Genomic DNA, 20,926 nt, shown 5'->3' with positions numbered 1-20,926 from the left:
ATGTATGGGACAAACTTGTTAACAGTTATTAGAAACTGTTTGGACACAGGAAGGATTCAGGAGTTTCAACAGTTTTCTAAATAACATTTCAGCTTTCAAATTCACTTTAATAGACTGACATTTAAAATGTTCAGATATGAATACTGGTATGAAATAAGCACTTGGTAAAGATTTCTCCAGACCAAAGAAACTCTGCAGGGACCTGTCCTGCTGCATTCTGGGTAATGGAGTCTTGGCGACGAAGCCACAGATCACATTAAATAATCAGCATATTTAATAAAAAAACAACATTAAAGGCTTCCTGCTCTGTGACTCGACATCATGGAACATAAACTAATTTTCTCATAGACTTCTATACAGTCAGACTTCTTCCTGTAGCCTGTAAGTCGCCCCCTGCTGGACAAACTGACTCACTGAAGAGCTCACGGCAGCTCAGTGTTTCAACTTAACAGCAGCTCAATGTTTTAACGACTGTTTTCAGTGTTTTAACGGCTGTTTTTGGTGTTGAACGGCTATTTGTAGGTGTTTTAATGGCTGTTTTCAGTGTTTCAACAGCTGTTTTCGCTGTTTTCAGTGTTTCAATGGCTGGTTTCACTGTTTTAACGGCTGTTTCTGGTGTTTTAGTGGCGGTTTTTGGTGTTTAAACAGCTTTTTTGGTGTTTTCACGACTGTTTTTGGTGTTTTAACGGCTGTTTTCGGCGTTTTAATGGCTGTTTTGTGTTTTAATGGTTGTTTTTTGGTGTTTTCACAGCTTTTTTTTTATGTTTTAACAGCTATTTACTGTCTTTAAACGGCTGTTTTCGGTGTTTTAACGTCTGTTTTCGCTGTTTTCGGTGAGGCCCGGGCAGCAGCATGGCGCATGCGCAGAGCGTCGCTCAGTCTCGCCCACAGAGGCTGTTTGGCGCGCTGCCTGCCTGCAGTGTGCTCGTGCTCAGCTCGGTGCTCGTCCTCATCAACAACAACAACAACAACAACATCAACAACCGGACAGACGGACCGAGGCTCCGGTGCTCCGGTGAGGGACTCCTGCCGCCGGGCCGTCACGGTAGGTCTCTGCCGGGGCCGCGCTCCGCTCCTCCCGCCGCTCCTCGCGCCGCTCCGCGGGGATGGCTGCGCGCTCTCGAGCCGCTCATGGCGCTCGAGCCCCGGCTCGCTCCGCCAGGCCGCGGCGCCGCGCCCCGGGAACGGCGCGAGGAGCGGCGGGAGGAGGGCCGCGAGGAGGGTTAGGGTCTACCTGTCTACCTGTCTACCTGCGGGCCGGTCAGCAGCTACCGGACACCCAGAAACGCCATGTTGTGTGTTAGCGGGCAGCAGGCCGGTGCTAGCTGCTGTTAGCTGCTGTTAGCTCCTTCAGGCTAACGCTGGCGTCGCCGGTAACCAAAGTGTCCGTTACACCGGCAGAAACCTCCGTTAAACGGATGCTGCCCCGCTGGCTGACCGCCCGGTTCACCGTTCAGACGGTCTGAACCGGATCAGATGGTCGGTGCCGCTAAATTACCGACAGTAATTTAGTAAATTAGCCGTTAGCCCCGTTAGCCCGGTTTAACCCGGCAGTGGTCCCGGGCCGGCCCGTGGTCCGGGGCCGGCCCGGGTCAGACCCGGAGAAGGACCGGAGAGGTTCACAGACAGACCCGGTCCGTCCGGTGCGGACCGGGGCTAACCGCTAACCGGTCCGCACCGACACATGGCGTGCACACGCTCCGTGCGCGTGACCGCGGTGGAAGGGTTACATGAACGACTGGAATCAAAATGAGCAGAGAGACAGGTGAGAGGTGAGACAGGCTGAGCAGAGAGACAGCTGAGGGGTGAGACAGGCTGAGCAGAGAGACAGCTGAGGGGTGAGACAGGCTGAGCAGAGAGACAGCTGAGGGGTGAGACAGGCTGAGCAGAGAGACAGCTGAGGGGTTAGACAGGCTGAGCAGAGAGACAGCTGAGGGGTGAGACAGGCTGAGCAGAGAGACAGCTGAGGGGTTAGACAGGCTGAGCAGAGAGACAGCTGAGGGGTGAGACAGGCTGATGGATCTGGTGGACCAGCTGATGAACATTAGATGTTTGTTGACTCACCTGTGTACCTGTCTCCCTGTGTCCCTGTCTCCCTGTGTACCTGTCTCCCTGTGTCCCTGTCTCCCTGTGTACCTGTCTCCCTGTCTCTCCCTGTGTACCTGTCTCCCTGTGTACCTGTCTCCCTGTCTCTACCTGTCTCCCTGTCTCTCCCTGTGTACCTGTCTCCCTGTGTCCCTGTCTCCCTGTGTACCTGTGTCCCTGTCTCCCTGTGTCCCTGTCTCCCTGTGTACCTGTCTCCCTGTCTCTCCCTGTGTACCTGTCTCCCTGTGTACCTGTCTCCCTGTCTCTACCTGTCTCCCTGTCTCTCCCTGTGTACCTGTCTCCCTGTGTACCTGTCTCTACCTGTCTCCCTGTCTCTCCCTGTGTACCTGTCTCCCTGTGTCCCTGTCTCTACCTGTCTCCCTGTGTACCTGTCTCTACCTGTCTCCCTGTGTACCTGTCTCTACCTGTCTCCCTGTCTCTACCTGTCTCCCTGTCTCTACCTGTCTCCCTGTGTACCTGTCTCCCTGTCTCTACCTGTCTCCCTGTGTACCTGTCTCTACCTGTGTACCTGTCTCTACCTGTGTACGTGTCTCCCTGTGTACCTGTCTCTACCTGTGTACGTGTCTCCCTGTGTACCTGTCTCTACCTGTCTCCCTGTCTCTACCTGTCTCCCTGTGTACGTGTCTCTACCTGTCTCCCTGTCTCTACCTGTCTCCCTGCCAGATGGCGGAGACGGTGAAGTACGTGGACGATGAGCATAAGAGCGTGTTCCTGAAGCTGCTGAACGAGCAGCGCCTGGAGGGAGAACACTGCGACATCGCCGTGGTCGTCGAGGACGTCAAGTTCCGCGCTCACCGCTGCGTCCTCGCCGCCTGCTCCAACTACTTCAAGAAGCTCTTCAAGAAACACGAGGTACCGCCAGCACCCCTCAGGGGAGAACCCTCAGTGAGGGGAGAACCCTCAGTGAGGGGAGAACCCTCAGTGAGGGGGAGAACCCTCAGTGAGGGGAGAACCCTCAGTGAGGGGAGAACCCTCAGTGAGGGGAGAACCCTCAGTGAGGGGGAACCCTCAGTGACGGGGAGAACCCTCAGTGAGGGGGAGAACCCTCAGTGACGGGGAGAACCCTCAGTGAGGGGGAACCCTCAGTGACGGGGGGAAACCTTACTGCAGGGGGGAACCCTCAGTGAGGGGGAGAACCCTCAGTGACGGGGAGAACCCTCAGTGAGGGGGAACCCTCAGTGACGGGGAGAACCCTCACTGCAGGGGGAACCCTCAGTGACGGGGGGAAACCTTACTGCAGGGGGGAACCCTCAGTGAGGGGAGAACTCTCACTGCAGGGGGAACCCTCAGTGACGGGGAGAACCCTCAGTGAGGGGGAGAACCCTCAGTGAGGGGAGAACTCTCACTGCAGGGGGAACCCTCAGTGACGGGGAGAACCCTCAGTGAGGGGGAGAACCCTCAGTGACGGGGAGAACCCTCAGTGAGGGGGAACCCTCAGTGACGGGGGGAAACCTTACTGCAGGGGGGAACCCTCAGTGAGGGGGAGAACCCTCAGTGACGGGGAGAACCCTCAGTGAGGGGGAACCCTCAGTGACGGGGAGAACCCTCACTGCAGGGGGAACCCTCAGTGACGGGGGGAAACCTTACTGCAGGGGGGAACCCTCAGTGAGGGGAGAACTCTCACTGCAGGGGGAACCCTCAGTGACGGGGAGAACCCTCAGTGAGGGGGAGAACCCTCAGTGAGGGGAGAACCCTCAGTGACGGGGAGAACCCTCAGTGAGGGGAGAACCCTCAGTGACGGGGAGAACCCTCAGTGAGGGGAGAACCCTCAGTGAGGGGAGAACCCTCAGTGAGGGGGAGAACCCTCAGTGAGGGGAGAACCCTCAGTGACGGGGAGAACCCTCAGTGAGGGGGGAACCCTCAGTGACGAGGAGAACCCTCAGTGAGGGGAGACTTTAGAAGCTGTTGTGGTTCCGTCCTCGTCATGCTGAAATAGTTTCCATCTTTGTGAAGTCTGATGTGGAGTTTTTTGCCTTTAGTGAGTTCTAGTAAATATGGGTCATTGTTTGTTTCTGATAAATGTTTTATCCTTCCTGATTTATTCTGCTATTAAACTGTCATTTGTAACATTTTACTAGTACTAAAAACATTCAAAAGGTGAATGTGGTTCTACCACTAAAGGGACTAAAGACTGAAGTGTGTTGATAGATACCAGAACAAACCAGTTACACACTGACCCTCATTTATCAAACCATCGCATTCCTCCAATCACAGCGTGAGAATGATCGGCTGGTGATAAATGTGGCGGCTGGAAACAAGCCTCATTTAAATACCACGCCCTGATATATATATATATATATATATATATATATATATATATATATATATATATATATATATATATATATATATATATATATATATATATATATATATATATATATATATATATATATATATACCTGATTCAGAAGACTCGCCTCCAGAGTTTACGACACCGAAGGGCGCAATACGGCCAAAAAGAGGATTTTTTCACCCTCTAAAGTCGCTTTATTAGCAAAGTGCACCGTTACAATTAACAATAGGGGCAATACAGACATATTACAGAAATACTCAGCAACGGAGGTTTATGAAATAAAAGTACTTATAGTTATAAACTCAAACAAGTTCAGTGATTATTTTACATTCGGAGCACGGACTTAGAAGTTTTCAGCTTGTTGGTTGAAGGAGGTAAACAATGTTTTAAAGTAAGTTTAGTTTTGCAGCATAAAAAGTGAAAAGGAAGGAAATCAGTGGTGCTGTCAGCAGAGTAGCCGACTATTACCGTGTGTTCAGACCGGACGCGTAGCGAATTTTCGCGTCGCGTCACTCGCGCGAGTAAATAACTCGCGAATTTTCGCCCAAGAGACTATTTAGAGCCAAATAATTGCCTCCATTTCACTCTGTCATCAACCATGGCTGACATTACAAGCATAGCGTCCCTGTACCTGCTCTGGAAGTCCGAGATACGTCGGAAAACACGCCGTGGTGTCTGGGTGAGTGACATCATCCGGAGGCGCACTCAGCACGGAGAGAGGACCGCAGAGTACTTCCACCTTTTTCCCTCCTGCCGACCCACTCCTCCTTCCTGCCTCTTTTCTCCTCTCTCTCATGTATCTCGGACACTGTCGTCCAGAATCTCAACGCTGATAGGCTGTCCCGACACAGCGTCACGCCAATATTTCGGCAAAGTTGAATTTATTGAACTCACGCGAATTTGCGTTGTTTCATTCGCGCCGCGACATTCGCGTCGCGCGAAACCCGTGATTCGCGCCGCCGGCAAAAATTTGCGTCTATTCGCGTGTTTGCATTGACTTTGTATGTAATCTTGTCGCGCGAAATATTCGCTACGCGTCCGGTCTGAACGCACCGTTAAACTCCCGGCGAGGTTTGAGTAATTACATCGTGTTATATAAAGCCTAATAATCTATATAATATCCGAATATTGCTATTATGATGATGGAGAGATATTATTGACCTCTTTACATTTACTAATAATGATGTCCTAGTCAGAGGAGCGTGTGGCTGATTGGAAATGTTTCTATTCAGGCAGCACCACAGGCTAATAATAATAATAATAATAATAATAATAACAGTAAACAGCAGAAGACAACAACATTTAATTTCCTAAAAGCGACGGACGGACAGGACTGATCTCCATTGCCGGGGAATTTTTTCGTTTATTTTTTATTTTTTCCCTACCAGCGCAATTTTACCGCTCGAATATGTCTGAGTACTGTGGACCTGTTTGGCCTGGGGACTTTCGTGTTTGACGCGGGATTGCTGTTCTCTGCCTGGAGCTGTCTGCGGCTTCCCCCGGACCGTTATGGGCATGCAGCCTTGTTGTCACTTTGGACACTGCTCGGACCCGTTTATTTTCATTTTCAGCGTGGACCCCAGCTGTAAGTAGACTACTGGGAGGCTGTATTTGGGCTTTGAATTATGTTTATAAAATGTTCGAAACACTTAGCTATGGTAGATGTGTTCTGTACTACTGTAACTGCCAAGTAACGTAACTCTCCGTTGACAAACCAGAATAGACCATTGTCCGTAATACTTCACTCTGATATCACCTTTCTCTATTTAAAAAAGGAAGAAAAAATATATTTTATTTTGCCATATTTATTTCTCTTGAATAATTTTTCGTTATTTTATTTTTCTTTATTTGTTCTTTTTCTTTTCCTTCTTTTCTCTTCACCTCTTCGTCAGATTACCATGATTTTCAAACAGCTTTAAATGTCACTCAATGGAGGTAGATTGATACCGTCAACTCTACTATGGCCAATTTTCAAGCGTTATCCTTCTCCTCTCCCCTAACTTCAGAGGCAATGGTTATTATTTATAATTCCATTATAGGACGACTAGGTGTTATAGGTATCACCTCCTGTTTTAATTACATTTCTGTATATTTTTATAGACCGGAGGGCGGCTTGTTCAGTCATTAACAATAGTTTAATAACTAAAGGGTCTGGCGAATACAAGATTTTGGCCTTGTGGCTCTGAGGTTATGTAATTTGAAGTCCTTCCTTGATGTTATTTTGGGGATTTGATGGTATAATGCTTACAATGTTTCCTCACCTTAAATGGTAGAATTTTATTTAATTGTTTTTTTTTTTGTTGTTGTTGCTGTTTTGTCATGGACTTGGCTTAATGGCTAATAGATTACTTATTTTTGTGAGGAGGATAGGCACCATTTAATGATGCAGCAATAGGTAACAGCTGCATTAAAAAAGCGTCAGGTAGACCAGGGGTTCAGCACTTCCTCAGTTGGGGAGGGAGTGGGGCAGGAGGGGGGATTGTGGGGTTTAGTTTGATTTATTTTCAGGTTACTCTTTTTTTGTTTTTGTTTTTCCCTTTCACACTCTCACTCTGCGTACAAGACATAGAAATGTATCTTTTAGATAAGACAATGGCCTGGATTTGTTGCCCTGATTGCTTCTGGATCTTGCATCACTTCATAGAAGGAATAGGTTAAGGAAATGGCAGTTGTAGATCTTAAGTATTTGACATGGAATACTAATGGCATCAATAACTTGTTAAAACGTAGAAAGATACTTAGTTTCCTTAGGAATCATAAAATAGACATAGCTCTACTACAGGAGACTCATCTAACTGAAGCAGAGCACGTCAGACTAGCACGCCAATGGCAAGGGCAGACCTTTTACTCCTCTTTCTCATCCCAATCTCGAGGTGTCGCCATATTGATACGTAAAGAAGTCCCCTTACAGGTGGACAACGTTGAGAAAGACAAACAGGGCAGATATCTGATACTTAAAGGTTCCCTAGCAGGTGAATCTATTACGCTAGTTAATATTTATGGGCCAAATTACGACTGTCCTCAATTTTTCCAAAATTTATTTTTCACACTAACGTGTCATCCCAGTGAACTTTTTATAGGCGGTGACATGAACTTAGTTCTGGATCCTTCTAAGGATCGGTCATCCTCTAATCCTAAAACTCTGTCCCATGCAGCCAAGATTCTTAAAAAAGAAATAGCAGATTTCAAGCTTGTAGATGTTTGGAGAGAAAAACATAAGTCAGTACGTGAGTATTCATTCTATTCACACGCTCATAAAAGCTACTCCAGAATTGATCTATTTCTTACTCATGTTGACAGATTCCATCTTATATCCTCATGCGAATATCTAGCTATGACTCACTCGGACCATGCCCCTCTTCTGCTTCAGATTGCTCAAAAGAACACTAGTAGTAGCTGCAAACTTTGGCGATTCCCCACACATCTACTTAATGACGCAGACTATGTTAAACTTATTAGTAACAAAATAGACTGTTTTATTAGCATTAATAAAGGGACCGCCTCGCCATCGTCTGTGTGGGAATCCTTAAAAGCATTCGTGAGAGGTGAGACTATAAGCTATAGCTCATGGAAAAAAAAACAATACATGCTGAAAACCAAAACACTTGAATCAGAGATTAGGACTCTTGAAAAGGAGCACTCCCAAACTCACAGTGAATCAACTTTGGATCTTCTAAATATCAAAAGAACTGAATATAATTTGCTAACCACTAGGGTGATTGAGAATGCCATGGCTAGAACGAAACAACAGTACTATGAACATGGGGACAAAAGTGGTAAATTATTGGCCTGGCAGATTCGGAAAGAGGAAAACTCTAGATGCATCCCCTCAGTTAAGACCAGGGACGACGCCACAATAGTCCATGATCCCAAACGCATCAATGACATTTTTAGGGATTTTTATGTTGACTTATATTCCTCCCAGGGGGTTGACACTCATAAAATGACTAACTTCTTAGAGGGGCTGGTAATCCCCAGGGTGGAGGTGGGGACACGGGAAGACCTGGAAGCAGATATTACTAAACAAGAGGTTTTGAATGCAATTGGCAAGCTTTCAGCAGGGAAATCGCCGGGGCCAGATGGGTTCTCTATGGACTTCTATAAAGCATTTGCATCTAATCTAATAACACCACTAATGGATATGTTCAAACACTCACTTGAAAGTCAACAACTGCCTAAAACCTTAGAACAGGCCCTGATTACCGTCCTGCCAAAGCCAGGCAAAGATCCACGGCTATGTGGTTCATATAGGCCCATTGCCCTTCTCTCCTCGGAATATAAAATATTCACCAAGGTTATAGCTACCAGGCTGGAGAGGGTGATACCCGGCCTTATACATAAAGACCAGACTGGCTTCGTTCAGAACCGCTTTTCCGCCGATAACGTCCGTAGGTTTTTCGATTTGATTTGTTGCTCCAAAAATATTAATGGGCCGGTCGTTGCCCTTTCATTAGATGCTGAAAAGGCATTTGATCGCTTAGAATGGCCCTTTCTCTTTGCAGTTCTAGAAAAAATGTGTTTTGGTCCAAATTTGATACGAATGATAAAGATACTCTATCTCAATCCATCTGCAATGATTCGAACAAATGCTGACATCTCATCTCTGTTTCCCCTGTCACGCGGCACCCGCCAGGGATGCCCCCTTTCTCCGCTCCTCTTTACGTTGGCGGTTGAACCTCTCGCAATTGCTGTTAGAGCACATCCTGTAATAGAGGGCGTAATGGTCAAAGGCGTGAAACATATAATTTCGCTTTATGCTGATGACATTATGCTATATCTGACTAATGTGGAGGCATCACTGCCCGCCCTCTGCTCCTTGTTAGAAGACTATAGCTGTATCTCTGGTTACAAGATAAATAAACAGAAAAGTGTAATGATGCCTCTTAACCCAACTGCTCAAGGTTTATCGAGGGGAAACATTCCCTTTCATTGGGACCCATATAAGCTTTGTTATCTTGGTCTGCAAATACCCAACCAGTTACATCAGACTTACTTTCTCAATTATGAACCTCTTTTTAAAAGAGTTGAAGCAGATTTGGACAGATGGAAGTCTCTTCCTATATCTCTGATTGGTAGAATAAATTGTATTAAAATGAATATCTTACCCAAATTTCTTTACTTGTTCCAGGCACTGCCAACACCAATCCCGAAAACTTTCTTTAAGAACCTGGATAAACTGATATCTAGATTTCTATGGAATGGTAAAATTCCCAGAGTCAAGCTCAAAACCCTCTGTCGGCCCACTGAAGAGGGGGGGCTAAACTTACCAGATTTCCAGATATACTACTGGGCTGCCCAGTCCAGAGCTATTTGGATTTGGATCAAAGATCTGGAGCACCCTCCAGCTTGGAAACAGATCGAACAGTCCCATACAGCGGAGGAGTTATCTAGCATTCCTTTTATTTACTCTTATCACAAGCAAAAAAATTTAACTAATAATCCATTGATAAAACTTACATCAAAAATCTGGGATGAAATTAGGGCTAAGTTTCATAGTGTCCGGACACTGTATCGTTCCACTCCATTCCACTTAAATCCGGTTTTACCAGGGGTATTGAGAGATAGTGTTACTAGAGACTGGTACAACAGAGGTATATGCAGTTTTGGACATCTATATGAGCGCAATTATCTGAAATCCTTTGAGCAACTGAGGCTCTCTTTTGGGCTCCCCTCTGCACACTTCTTTAAATACTTGCAAGTTAGAGATTATATAAGGGTACAGCAAGGTGGGAAACTCATCCCCTTAGAGGATTTCGAGATAGACAGTATGATGCGAGACAAGCTTAACTCCAAGGGTTTTTTATCCTACGTTTATAAAAGACTAATAAGCCTGGCAGAAAACAAAGCTTTTAATGCAAAACTTAAGTGGGAAACTGACACTGACTCTGCCTTCGAAGAGTCTGAATGGAAGGAGATTTGTAGTAGTTCCCAATCATTCTCCTACAACAGCCGGCATAAACTATTACAGTTTAACCTTATACACAGGGTCTACTTGACGCCTCAACGTCTCCATAAGATAAGTAGTAACTACTCTCAACACTGCCCTAGATGTAAGACTGAAACGGGGTCCCTTCTCCACATGTTTTGGGCATGTAATTGTCTGGAGCAGTACTGGAGATCTATTTTGGATATGGTCAAGAGTATTGTGGGGGTGGAAATCCCAGCTAATCCACGGCTGACACTATTAGGGGACCTGTCGAGTTTACCAGTTAATATGAGAGTCAACACTCGCTTCATCAGATTAGCCCTAATTGCAGCAAATAAATGCATTGCTATCAACTGGAAGAGTGAGGATCCTCCTAGTGTCTCTTTATGGCTTAAAGAGCTATCGTCATATTTGCCATCAGAAAAGATCATGTTTAATCTTAGGAAAAAACCATCAGTCTTTGAGAAATGTTGGGGAGAATTTGTAACCTTTTTACATAACAGAGCTGCTCCTATAGGTGATGTAAATTGACACAGGGCTTAACTCAATCTAAATAATCTTAAAGAGGCTGGGTGTAATGTAACACTGTTTGAGAATGATATACTCTTACCCAGGCCTGCTGCTTTGTCTGTCTCTTGTACCAAACTCTGCACACACTGTTTTGTTTTGCATTCATAGTGCACCTTCGATGTTTTTTGTTTTGTTTGTTTGTTTTTTTTTGTTTTGTTTATTTGTTTGACTGGTACTTTATTTTTGTTAATCTTTTTATTTATTTTATAAATATATATATATATATTTTTATCATTACTTTCATTGCTGGTGTTGTTACCATTCTCACTTTCTTATTATCATCCCATTGCTATTATTATTATTATTATTATTATTATTATTATTATTGTTATTATTACTATTACTACTACTATGATATCTATTTATTTATTTGTTATAATTTTTTTTTTATTTCTTTTTAAAATCTTACAGTATTCTATTTTATTTATTTGGATATTTTTGTTATTATACTCATTACTGTTCTACCTGTTTCTTCCCACTCTTGTCCATGGGGAGGGAGGGGTGGTGGGGTGGGGGGGTTAACACCCATTGTCATTTGTACTGACGCTGAAATGTTGGAATTTGTTTTGAAATTTCAATAAACAAATTGTTCAAAAAAAAAAAACATTTAATTTCCTCGGCTGGTATTCTGTTTAAAGAATTTCACGACCGCAGGGCGTATTTATTGTTGGATTATGTTTTAATGATAAATGATTTAGTCTAAACATGTTTTGCTTTGTCACTATTAAAAATCAAAACACCAGAGTCTGATCAGCTCCAGGCATCGATCAATAGTCTCAGATCAGTTCTCAGACTCAGACGTGTGGACTTCACGCTGCCTCTAACCTGCGTAACGAGCTGAGAGCAGACTGAGATCTGATCGTACCGTCCGCTCACGTCCATATTGATAAATGCCGAGGCTTGTAGAAATGATCGTACGCTCACTTTACGCTCACTTTACGCCCACTTTACGCTCACTTTACGCCCACTTTACGCTCACTTTCTGGTGTACGCTCGTTTGATAAATGACGGCCAGTGTGTGCAAATTGTGGGAAAATAGGTCAAATCAAAAATATGTGTAACAATATATATATAACAAATACGCCCACCTCCATGTTTGACTCCGCCCACATCCATGTTTGACTCCGCCCACATCCATGTTTGACCTCGCAGTCCGTTGAGCTCCGCCCTGAGTTGTCCCCTGCAGTGAGGGTCTTCTGTCTCAGGGCGTCCTGTGTGACGTGGCGTCCAGTAACTCACCTGTCGTCTCCTCAGGTGGACAACTCGTCGGTGATCGAGATCGACTTCATCCGCTCCGACATCTTCGAGGAGGTTCTGAACTACATGTACACGGCCAAGATCTCCGTCAAGAAGAGGGACGTCAACCTCATGATGTCATCAGGACAGATCCTCGGGATCCGCTTCCTCGACAAGCTCTGCTCTCAGGTAACACACACACACACACACACAGGTAACACACACACACACACACACACACACACAGGTAACACACACACACACACACACAGGTAACACACACACACACACACACACACACACACAGGTAACACACACACACACAGGTAACACACACACACAGGTGACACACACACACGGGTAACACACACACAGGTAACACACACACACACACAGGTAACACACACACACACACACACAGGTAACACACGCACACACGGGTAACACACACACAGGTAACACACACACACACACAGGTAACACACACACACACAGGTAACACACACACACACACACACACCTTTGTTGGGTTGCTGGGGTTTTAAAAGGTAGTAAATGAAATGAGTCCATTAAAATGTACTTAAAGTAATAAAGGTCATCTGACGAGGCGTTAGATGTTCCACCGCAGGGTTAAATAGACAATAACTGTCTAGTCAGAGCTGATATTAAAGCAGAAAGTATCCAGTAACTGTGATAGAAGTTCTTGGTTTGAAATGAAGTTAAAAAACTGACAGTAATCAGTCACTTTATAATTAGTTTCCTCCAACAATGAAGTCAAAAGTTTGCCGATACAGTTGCAGATCAATGTCGTCTTGGTATTAAAAATATTGTGAAGGTATTAAAAAAGGTCTTAAATACAACTTAACTATTTCTGTAAATACTCTGTGGTTGTTCACCTGTGTGGCAGGTAGATCTCCTGTGTGACGATGCGTTCATGTTCCCTCAGAAACGAGACGTGTCATCAGAGGACAAAGAGAAGTTTCCTTATGACATCGTGAAGATGGCGCTGCCGCCAGAGGCTCAGCTGGCTGCTGACGCCGAGGTAACCAATCAGCTGATCAATACTACCAATCAGCTGATCAATACTACCAATCAGCTCATCAATACCATCAATTAGCTGATCAATACTACCAATCAGCTGCTCAATACTACCAATCAGCTGATCAATACTATCAATCAGCTGATCAATACTATCAATCAGCTGATCAATACTATCAATCAGCTGACCAATACTACCAATCAGCTGATCAATACTACCAATCAGCTGCTCAATACTATCAATCAGCTGCTCAATACTATCAATCAGCTGATCAATACTATCAATCAGCTGATCACTGGGACTGGACTCACCTGTGTGTGTGTGTGTGTGTGTGTGTCCAGGTGCTGGGGGAGCATGATGACACGCCCACCACAGATGACCTTGTTGAAGCGTCGGCCAATCAGGAGCTGGATAAATCTCCCAGTGCGGCGCTGCGAGTACAGGAGGCCATCCTGAAGGAGCTGACCAATGAGGACGTACACAAGGTACACACACACGCACGCCCCCACGGTGGCTAAGCCCCGCCCCCTCCACTCACCTGGACAAACAGGTGACAGGTGCTATGGCAGCTGTCACAGTAGGAGACAGATTATATATCGTCTCTTAGTCACCAAAAGGGCCTTAGCTAACTTTAGCCTAACATTAGAAAGGGTTAGGCTAACGTTAGCTAACTTTAGGCTAACGTTAGCTAACTTTAGCCTAACGTTAGCTAACTTTAGGCTAACATTAGAAAGTGTTAGGCTAACATTAGAAAGTGTTAGGCTAACATCAGCTAACGTTAGAAAGTGTTAGGCTAACGTTAGAAAGGGTTAGGCTAACTTTAGGCTAACATTAGAAAGCGCTAGGCTAACATCAGCTAACGTTAGAAAGTGTTAGGCTAACGTTAGCCTAACATTAGAAAGGGTTAGGCTAACGTTAGAAAGGGTTAGGCTAACTTTAGCCTAACGTTAGAAAGGGCTAGGCTAACGTTAGGCTAGCGTTAGAAAGGGCTAGGCTAACGTTAGGCTAGCGTTAGAAAGGGCTAGGCTAACGTTAGGCTAGCGTTAGAAAGGGTTAGGCTAACTTTAGCCTAACGTTAGAAAGGGCTAGGCTAACGTTAGGCTAGCGTTAGAAAGGGTTAGGCTAACTTTAGCCTAACGTTAGAAAGGGCTAGGCTAACGTTAGAGAGGTTAAAGATAACTTTAACCTCTCTAACATCTAAACATCTCTATCAGAGTGACAACATGTTGCCTCAGATACGTTGTTGACTTGCCTTAGAACAGATGTAGACATCCTTGTTCATTTAATCAGTTTAGTTGGTGTTGTGGTCATAACTTTCTCCAGAGCAGACACTTCTCTGTGGTGAGATGTGGTAAATGGTAGTAAATCCCCCCGTGGCCTCTCTGATACCGTGTGTCAGAGTTACATGGACCCCATGAACGCTGTTTAACCATTTTAAACTGAAAATGTCTGGAGAAAACATATAAAAACAATGAAAACGGACTAGCTCCAATGCATTTCAATGGACGTGGAAGCAGAGAATGTCCCAGTGTATGGGGTTAGCTATGTGCACTGTGATTGGCTCATCGTGTCTGGGGGCGGGGCTTAGCCATAGGTCAATGGAAAGGAAGCATTGTCCCTGTCACACCTGTGACCCGTCTCTCAGGTGACCTGCTACGACCAGGACGTGGTGGCAGAGATGGAGGCGGAGCCTAAGGAGCTGGGGGCGGAGCACCACGCCACCCAGACGCTGGCGTTCTCTGACAGCATGGGGGAGGTGAAGGACGAGCAGCCGCCCGGCTGGTCCACCGCCACCACCGACATGAAGTTTGAGTACCTGCTTTATGGGCACCGGGAGCAGCTCGCCTGCCAGGTGTGTGGGAAGACCTTCCTGGACGAGAGCAGACTCAGGTATGTACACCTCACCTGACCAACACACCTTTTTTGTGTCCTTTATGGTCATTTTGTGTCTTTTTAAAAAAAATCATTTTGTGTCTTTTTTTTTTTAATCACTTTGTCTTTTTTAGTCATTTTGTGTCTTTTTTTAGCTATTTAGCTGTTTTATTATCAAAAAACATGACATACCGTCCCAATATTCAACCACCTGTCTGTCTCACCTGTCTGTCTCACCTGTCTGTCTCACCTGTCCATCTCACCTGTCCTTCTCACCTGTCCTTCTCACCTGACCGTCTCACCTGTCTGTCTCACCTGTCTGTCTCACCTGTCCATCTCACCTGTCTGTCTCTGTCCACAGGAAACATGAGAAGCTCCACTCGGCGGAGCGTCCGTTCACCTGTGAGATCTGCACCAAAGCTTTCACCACCCACGCTCACCTGAAAGGTAAGCCCCGCCCCTCCCTCACACACCTGAGGTCTGAACGTTATACAGGTGATGTTTGATGCTTCACTGAGGCTCCGCCCCCTCACCTGTGTGTTCCAGAACACCTGAAGATCCACACGGGCTTCAAACCGTACAGGTGTGACGTTTGTGGGAAATCGTTCATTCGAGCTCCAGACCTGAAAAAACACGAACGAGTTCACAGCAACGAGAGACCGTTCGCCTGCCAGATGTGTGACAAGGTGACCTGTCTGTCTGACTCTCTCTTACCTGTCTGTCTGACTCTCACCTGTCTGACTCCCACCTGTCTGTCTAACTCTCCCATCTGTCTGTAGGCGTTTAAACACAAGTCTCACCTATCTCTCTCACCTGTCTGACTCTCACCTGTCTGTCTGTCTCTCTCTCTCTCTCTCGCTCTCTCACACCTGTCTGACCCTCACCTGTTTCACCTGTCTTACTCTCTCTCACCTGTCTGTCTCTCACCTGTCTGTAGGCGTTCAAACACAAGTCTCACCTGAAGGATCATGAGAGGAGACACAGAGGAGAGAAACCTTTCGTCTGTCCGTCCTGCACCAAGGCCTTCGCCAAGGTACGCCACCGGGGGGCGGGGCTAGCCACCAGGGGCGGGGCTTATCACCTGTACTGTGGCCACTGGGGGCGGGGCTAGCCACCAGGGGCGGGGCTTATCACCTGTACTGTAGCCACCGGGGGCGGGGCTAGCCACCAGGGGCGGGGCTTATCACCTGTACTGTGGCCACTGGGGGCGGGGCTAGCCACCAGGGGCGGGGCTTATCACCTGTACTGTAGCCACCAGGGGCGGGGCTTATCACCTGTACTGTAGCCACCGGGGGCGGGGCTAGCCACCAGGGGCGGGGCTTATCACCTGTACTGTAGCCACCAGGGGCGGGGCTTATCACCTGTACTGTAGCCACCGGGGACGGGGCTTATCACCTGTACTGTAGCCACCAGGGGTGGGGCTTATCACCTGTACTGTAGCCACCAGGGGCGGGGCTTATCACCTGTACTGCAGCCACCAGGGGCGGGGCTTATCACCTGTACTGCAGCCACCAGGGGCGGGGCTTATCACCTGTACTGCAGCCACCAGGGGCGGGGCTTATCACCTGTACTGTAGCCACCAGGGGCGGGGCTAGCCACCAGGGGCGGGGCTTATCACCTGTACTGTGGCCACCAGGGGGCGGGGCTTATCACCTGTACTGTGGCCACCAGGGGCGGGGCTTATCACCTGTACTGTGGCCACCAGGGGGCGGGGCTTATCACCTATACTGTAGCCACCAGGGGGCGGGGCTTATCACCTATACTGTAGACACCTGGGGGCGGGGCTAACAATCTTCCAGATGTTTTGACGTATATTCAGTGTTGTTGCCATGGTGAGTTCAGTGTCACTCTGTACTTTCAGGCATCAGATCTGAAGCGTCATGAGAACAACATGCACAGCGAGAGGAAACAGCTGAACCCGCTGCAGAGCGACACGGAGACGCTGCAGGCCGCCGCCATGGCTGCTGAGGAGCAACATCTGGACTCCATCAGCTGCTCCTAACATCTGGACTCCATCAGCTGCTCCTAACATCTGGACTCATCAGCTGCTCCTAACATCTGGACTCCATCAGCTGCTCCTAACATCTGGACTCTCCATCAGCTGCTCCTAACATCTGTAACATCTGGACTCTTTGAACACATCTGGACTCTGTGAACACATCTTGACTCATCAGCTGTTCCTAACATCTGGACTCTGTGAACACATCTGGACTCATCATCAGCTGCTCCTAACATCTGGACTCATCAGCTGTTCCTAACATCTGTAACATCTGGACTCTGTGAACACATCTGGACTCATCAGCTGCTCCTAACATCTGGACTCTGTGAATAACCTTTGTTTATTGTGGATGAAGCTCTGTTTTCCCGCTCTGAATCAGTGCACCTGAACTGACTTTGAAGCTGCCCTGATGACCTCAGCGATCATGTGACCAACATGAAGCTGTTTGTTTGTTTGTTTTGTTTGTTTGTTGTATATAAACTGTTCTGTTCAGTTTCATGAGCAGAGCTGCTGTTTTAAACCTGTCTGTCTACTTCCTGTGTCTCATTATTAGTTTACAATCACAACGATCGACACGTTACAACAAAACATTTAATAATCAATCAATCAATCAATACATCCAGCAGGAGACACGTCATAAACAACAACAATATACAAAATGCAGTAAACAAAAACAAACTTCAGTTTCTAAACATCTGTTCTATTTCATTCTTAGTGCTTTAAGCACTGGATGTTCCAGCTGGAGCAGGTCCAGTAGTTATACCCACAAAGTGACCTTTGACCCCTGGATGACCCGGAACATCTGGAAGGTCCGGAGCCACCAGAGGATCTGTTCCTTCTGTCTTCTCGGTTCAGGAATAATCTGATAGTCGTGGAAAATCTTACGAGACAACAAGAGTTTCTAGAAATACAACCCTGTGCGGGATTTATTGACAAGTATCACAAAACAGATTGAATAATCAGGATACACAAACAGGTCATTGGTTCAAACAGTTTTCATCTTTCTGCCACTATTATACCTAATAATTATATATATATATATAATATTCCAAATGGTGCAGTGGGATTTCCTAACTGCAGCAGAAGTTTCCTGTAAAGAGACTGAGACTGTTTTTGATTTCTGTGTGTTTGTCAAAACATATGTGATGCATTTTAAACTGCTTTATGTCTGATATTTTAATACATCTACAACAATAGCAGGTCGGTCGGCTCGCCGCTGGTCGTCTCGTAACCTGGCGGTTGGTGCTTCGGCTGTTCGTCCACCAGAGACTGAGGCAAGCTGCTCGTTCCTTCAAGTGTTTCTTCAAACGAACAACGTGATCTCTCCGTTACGGTTCGTACTGAATTACTCCGTACAGATCAGTAAGCTAAGTTGCTTTAATTGTTAGCCGACGCTAGGAGCCGGCAGCTCGCTGAGCTTGTATTTGTTTTGAACAGCGGTGTTTCCGCCGCATTATTATTTTAACCCATCCTTTTTTTTTTAACACAAGTGAACACACCATGCAAGGAGCAGTGGGCAGCACATTACTGCGCCCGGGGAGGATTGTGCATTTTATGATAACAGCGTCAAATTTGGTATGCTTGTAGTAAAAGACGTATAGAACCAAATTAGATGTGGAGGCACGACGAATTTCAATGTGGCACTGGCAGCCAATTTGGAAAATGACCGCCATATTGATCATTTATGAGGGTCCATATCTGTATTTTTTTTGTGTATTTGGCCATAACTACCAAATTTTATGCTTATATTATCAATTGTTAATGTGAAATATTTTATATATTATCTATAAACAGTCATCACAACAAATTTTCAATATGGCGGCTGTTACGGCTGCTGCCGTCATTTCATTTGCACTGCAGGTGCATGTGTGTTTTTCCTTCTATGCAGAGTGAGTGCTCCTGTCCTCATCCAAAGATCGTGTGGCTCCCGCGTCTCATTGGCTCTGCATCCCTGGCGTGGCAGCGAGTGATTGGCATTATCGGAGGCGGGGACTACAAAAGCCGGTGACTCCAGAGGACGGGTGGAACTGCTGTCACTTACGCGCTACTTCGTTTGAGATTGTAAAGTTATTTTGTGTGAGATTGGTGTTAACATTGTTAGAGTGTGTTTGTTGGCCTGCGTGCTAGAGTGTTTGTGAGAGTGCTTGTGCTCTGGGTAACCAGAGCAAGAGTGCCTGTGTTTAAGGAAGCAGTAGGGGTGAGCTGCCTTTTTCTTTAATACTGTTTTCTCCTGTTTTGACTTAGGTTAGGGAGTTAGGATCAGTACTTGTATTTTTGTTTCTTTTCTTTTCAGTAGGGATTAGAAAGTTTCGGACCCTTGAATTTAGATCGGTGTTTTGTTTGTTATTTTAGGCCTGGGCTCACCCTGAAGCCACGCTTCATCACTTGTAGATACCGCACCAATTCACTGTATATAATTGCACATTTTGGTTGTTGTTAAATAAAACTGTATTATTTTCTAAACTTATACCTTGTTTGGGTGTGGGTTATTTATGGTAGGTTCTGCTCCCTAGACGACATCTTGAAAAATGGCCGCCATATTGAAAATTTGTTGTGCCTCCACATCTAATTTTTTTCTATATGTCTTTGGCTACAAGTGTACCAAATTTGACGCTTTTATCAAAAATGCACAATCCTTCTGGGTATCTGGTTGCCCCCCCAGAGGCTCTAGGGGCCGAGGGGGTCAGACCTGATGCTCTAGGGGCCGAGGGGGTCAGACCTGAGGCTCAAAGGGCCGAGGGGGTCAGACCTGAGGCTCTAGGGGCCGAGGGGGTCAGACCTGAGGCTCAAAGGGCCGAGGGGGTCAGACCTGAGGCTCTAGGGGCCGAGGGGGTCAGACCTGAGGCTCTAGGGGCCGAGGGGGTCAGACCAGAGGCTCAAAGGGCCGAGGGGGTCAGACCTGAGGCTCTAGGGGCCGAGGGGGTCAGACCTGAGGCTCAAAGGGCCGAGGGGGTCAGACCTGAAGCTCTAGGGGCCGAGGGGGTCAGACCAGAGGCTCAAAGGGCCGAGGGGGTCAGACCTGAGGCTCTAGGGGCTGAGGGGGTCAGACCAGAGGCTCTAGGGGCCGAGGGGGTCAGACCAGAGGCTCAAAGGGCCGAGGGGGTCAGACCTGAGGCTCTAGGGGCCGAGGGGGTCAGACCTGAGGCTCAAAGGGCCGAGGGGGTCAGACCTGAGGCTCTAGGGGCCGAGGGGGTCAGACCTGAGGCTCTAGGGGCCGAGGGGGTCAGACCAGAGGCTCAAAGGGCCGAGGGGGTCAGACCTGAGGCTCTAGGGGCCGAGGGGGTCAGACCAGAGGCTCAAAGGGCCGAGGGGGTCAGACCAGAGGCTCAAAGGGCCGAGGGGGTCAGACCTGAGGCTCTAGGGGCCGGCGGCGGACGCTTCTCTCAGCAGCACATCAGCTCCTGGGAGAGGGAGACCACAGACCCTTGGGTGGTATCCACGTTGTCCAAGGGGTACACACTGCAGTTCCGACGCCGGCCACCAACTTTCTTTGGGGTCAAGATGTCTGTGGTCAGAGATCGCGCAAAATCCCTCGGTCTCAGCAGGGAGCTGGCCTCCCTCTTAGACAAGGGGCGCCATCGAGCCTGTCGAATACACGGCTCAGTGGGTTTTATTCAGTGTATTTTTTAACCCTAAAGAAGGGGGCGGGTTCCGCCCGATCCTGGATCTGCGGGGGCTGAACAGGTTTTTAAAGGTCCTGCCATGTTGCAGATGGCAGACGTTCTCCAGTCAGTGACATGGGGCCTGGTTTGTGTCGATAGATCTCAAAGATGCCTGTTTTCATGTCCCTATTGCTCCACGCCACAGGCAGTTCCTGAGATTCGCATTTCAGGGCCGGGCTTATCAGTTCACGGTGCTGCCGTTCGGTCTCTCACTGGCCCC

The 20,926-nt window shown here is 47.1% G+C and overlaps 1 protein-coding gene across 4 annotated transcripts; it reads left to right on the top strand.

Moving 5' to 3' along the window:
• Positions 1-663: 663 nt before the first annotated feature.
• On the top strand, positions 664-17,564 carry LOC131961916 (zinc finger and BTB domain-containing protein 14-like). Of its 4 annotated transcripts, none has more exons than XM_059326845.1 (10): positions 664-1,015; positions 2,770-2,958; positions 12,153-12,323; positions 13,042-13,176; positions 13,515-13,658; positions 14,819-15,063; positions 15,407-15,492; positions 15,592-15,731; positions 15,983-16,078; positions 16,907-17,564. In XM_059326845.1, exons 1-10 carry the CDS (start codon positions 860-862, stop codon positions 17,045-17,047), a joined length of 1,503 nt encoding a protein of 500 aa, XP_059182828.1. In that variant the 5' UTR covers positions 664-859; the 3' UTR covers positions 17,048-17,564. The 4 variants fall into 4 exon arrangements, with proteins under 4 accessions (XP_059182828.1, XP_059182827.1, XP_059182829.1 ...); XM_059326844.1 differs by having other exon boundaries at positions 666-1,045; XM_059326846.1 differs by lacking the exon at positions 664-1,015 and adding an exon at positions 1,203-1,765.
• The last annotated feature ends 3,362 nt before the right edge of the window (positions 17,565-20,926 follow it).

The sequence above is a fragment of the Centropristis striata genome, chromosome 23, assembly GCF_030273125.1.
Source record: "Centropristis striata isolate RG_2023a ecotype Rhode Island chromosome 23, C.striata_1.0, whole genome shotgun sequence".
Taxonomy (NCBI): Eukaryota; Metazoa; Chordata; class Actinopteri; order Perciformes; family Serranidae; genus Centropristis; species Centropristis striata.
The sequence above is the reverse complement of the archived record's forward strand: the minus strand, read 5'-3'. Positions and strand labels throughout refer to the sequence as shown.

Excerpts from the sequence above, each read along its gene's own strand:
- LOC131961916 (XM_059326844.1), top strand. The coding sequence starts at position 860 with ATGCGCAGAGCGTCGCTCAGTCTCGCCCACAGAGGCTGTTTGGCGCGC. Across the intron at positions 13,659-14,818 it reads CCAATGAGGACGTACACAAG|GTGACCTGCTACGACCAGGA; the intron begins GTACACACACAC and ends CCCGTCTCTCAG. Across the intron at positions 15,064-15,406 it reads CTGGACGAGAGCAGACTCAG|GAAACATGAGAAGCTCCACT; the intron begins GTATGTACACCT and ends CTCTGTCCACAG.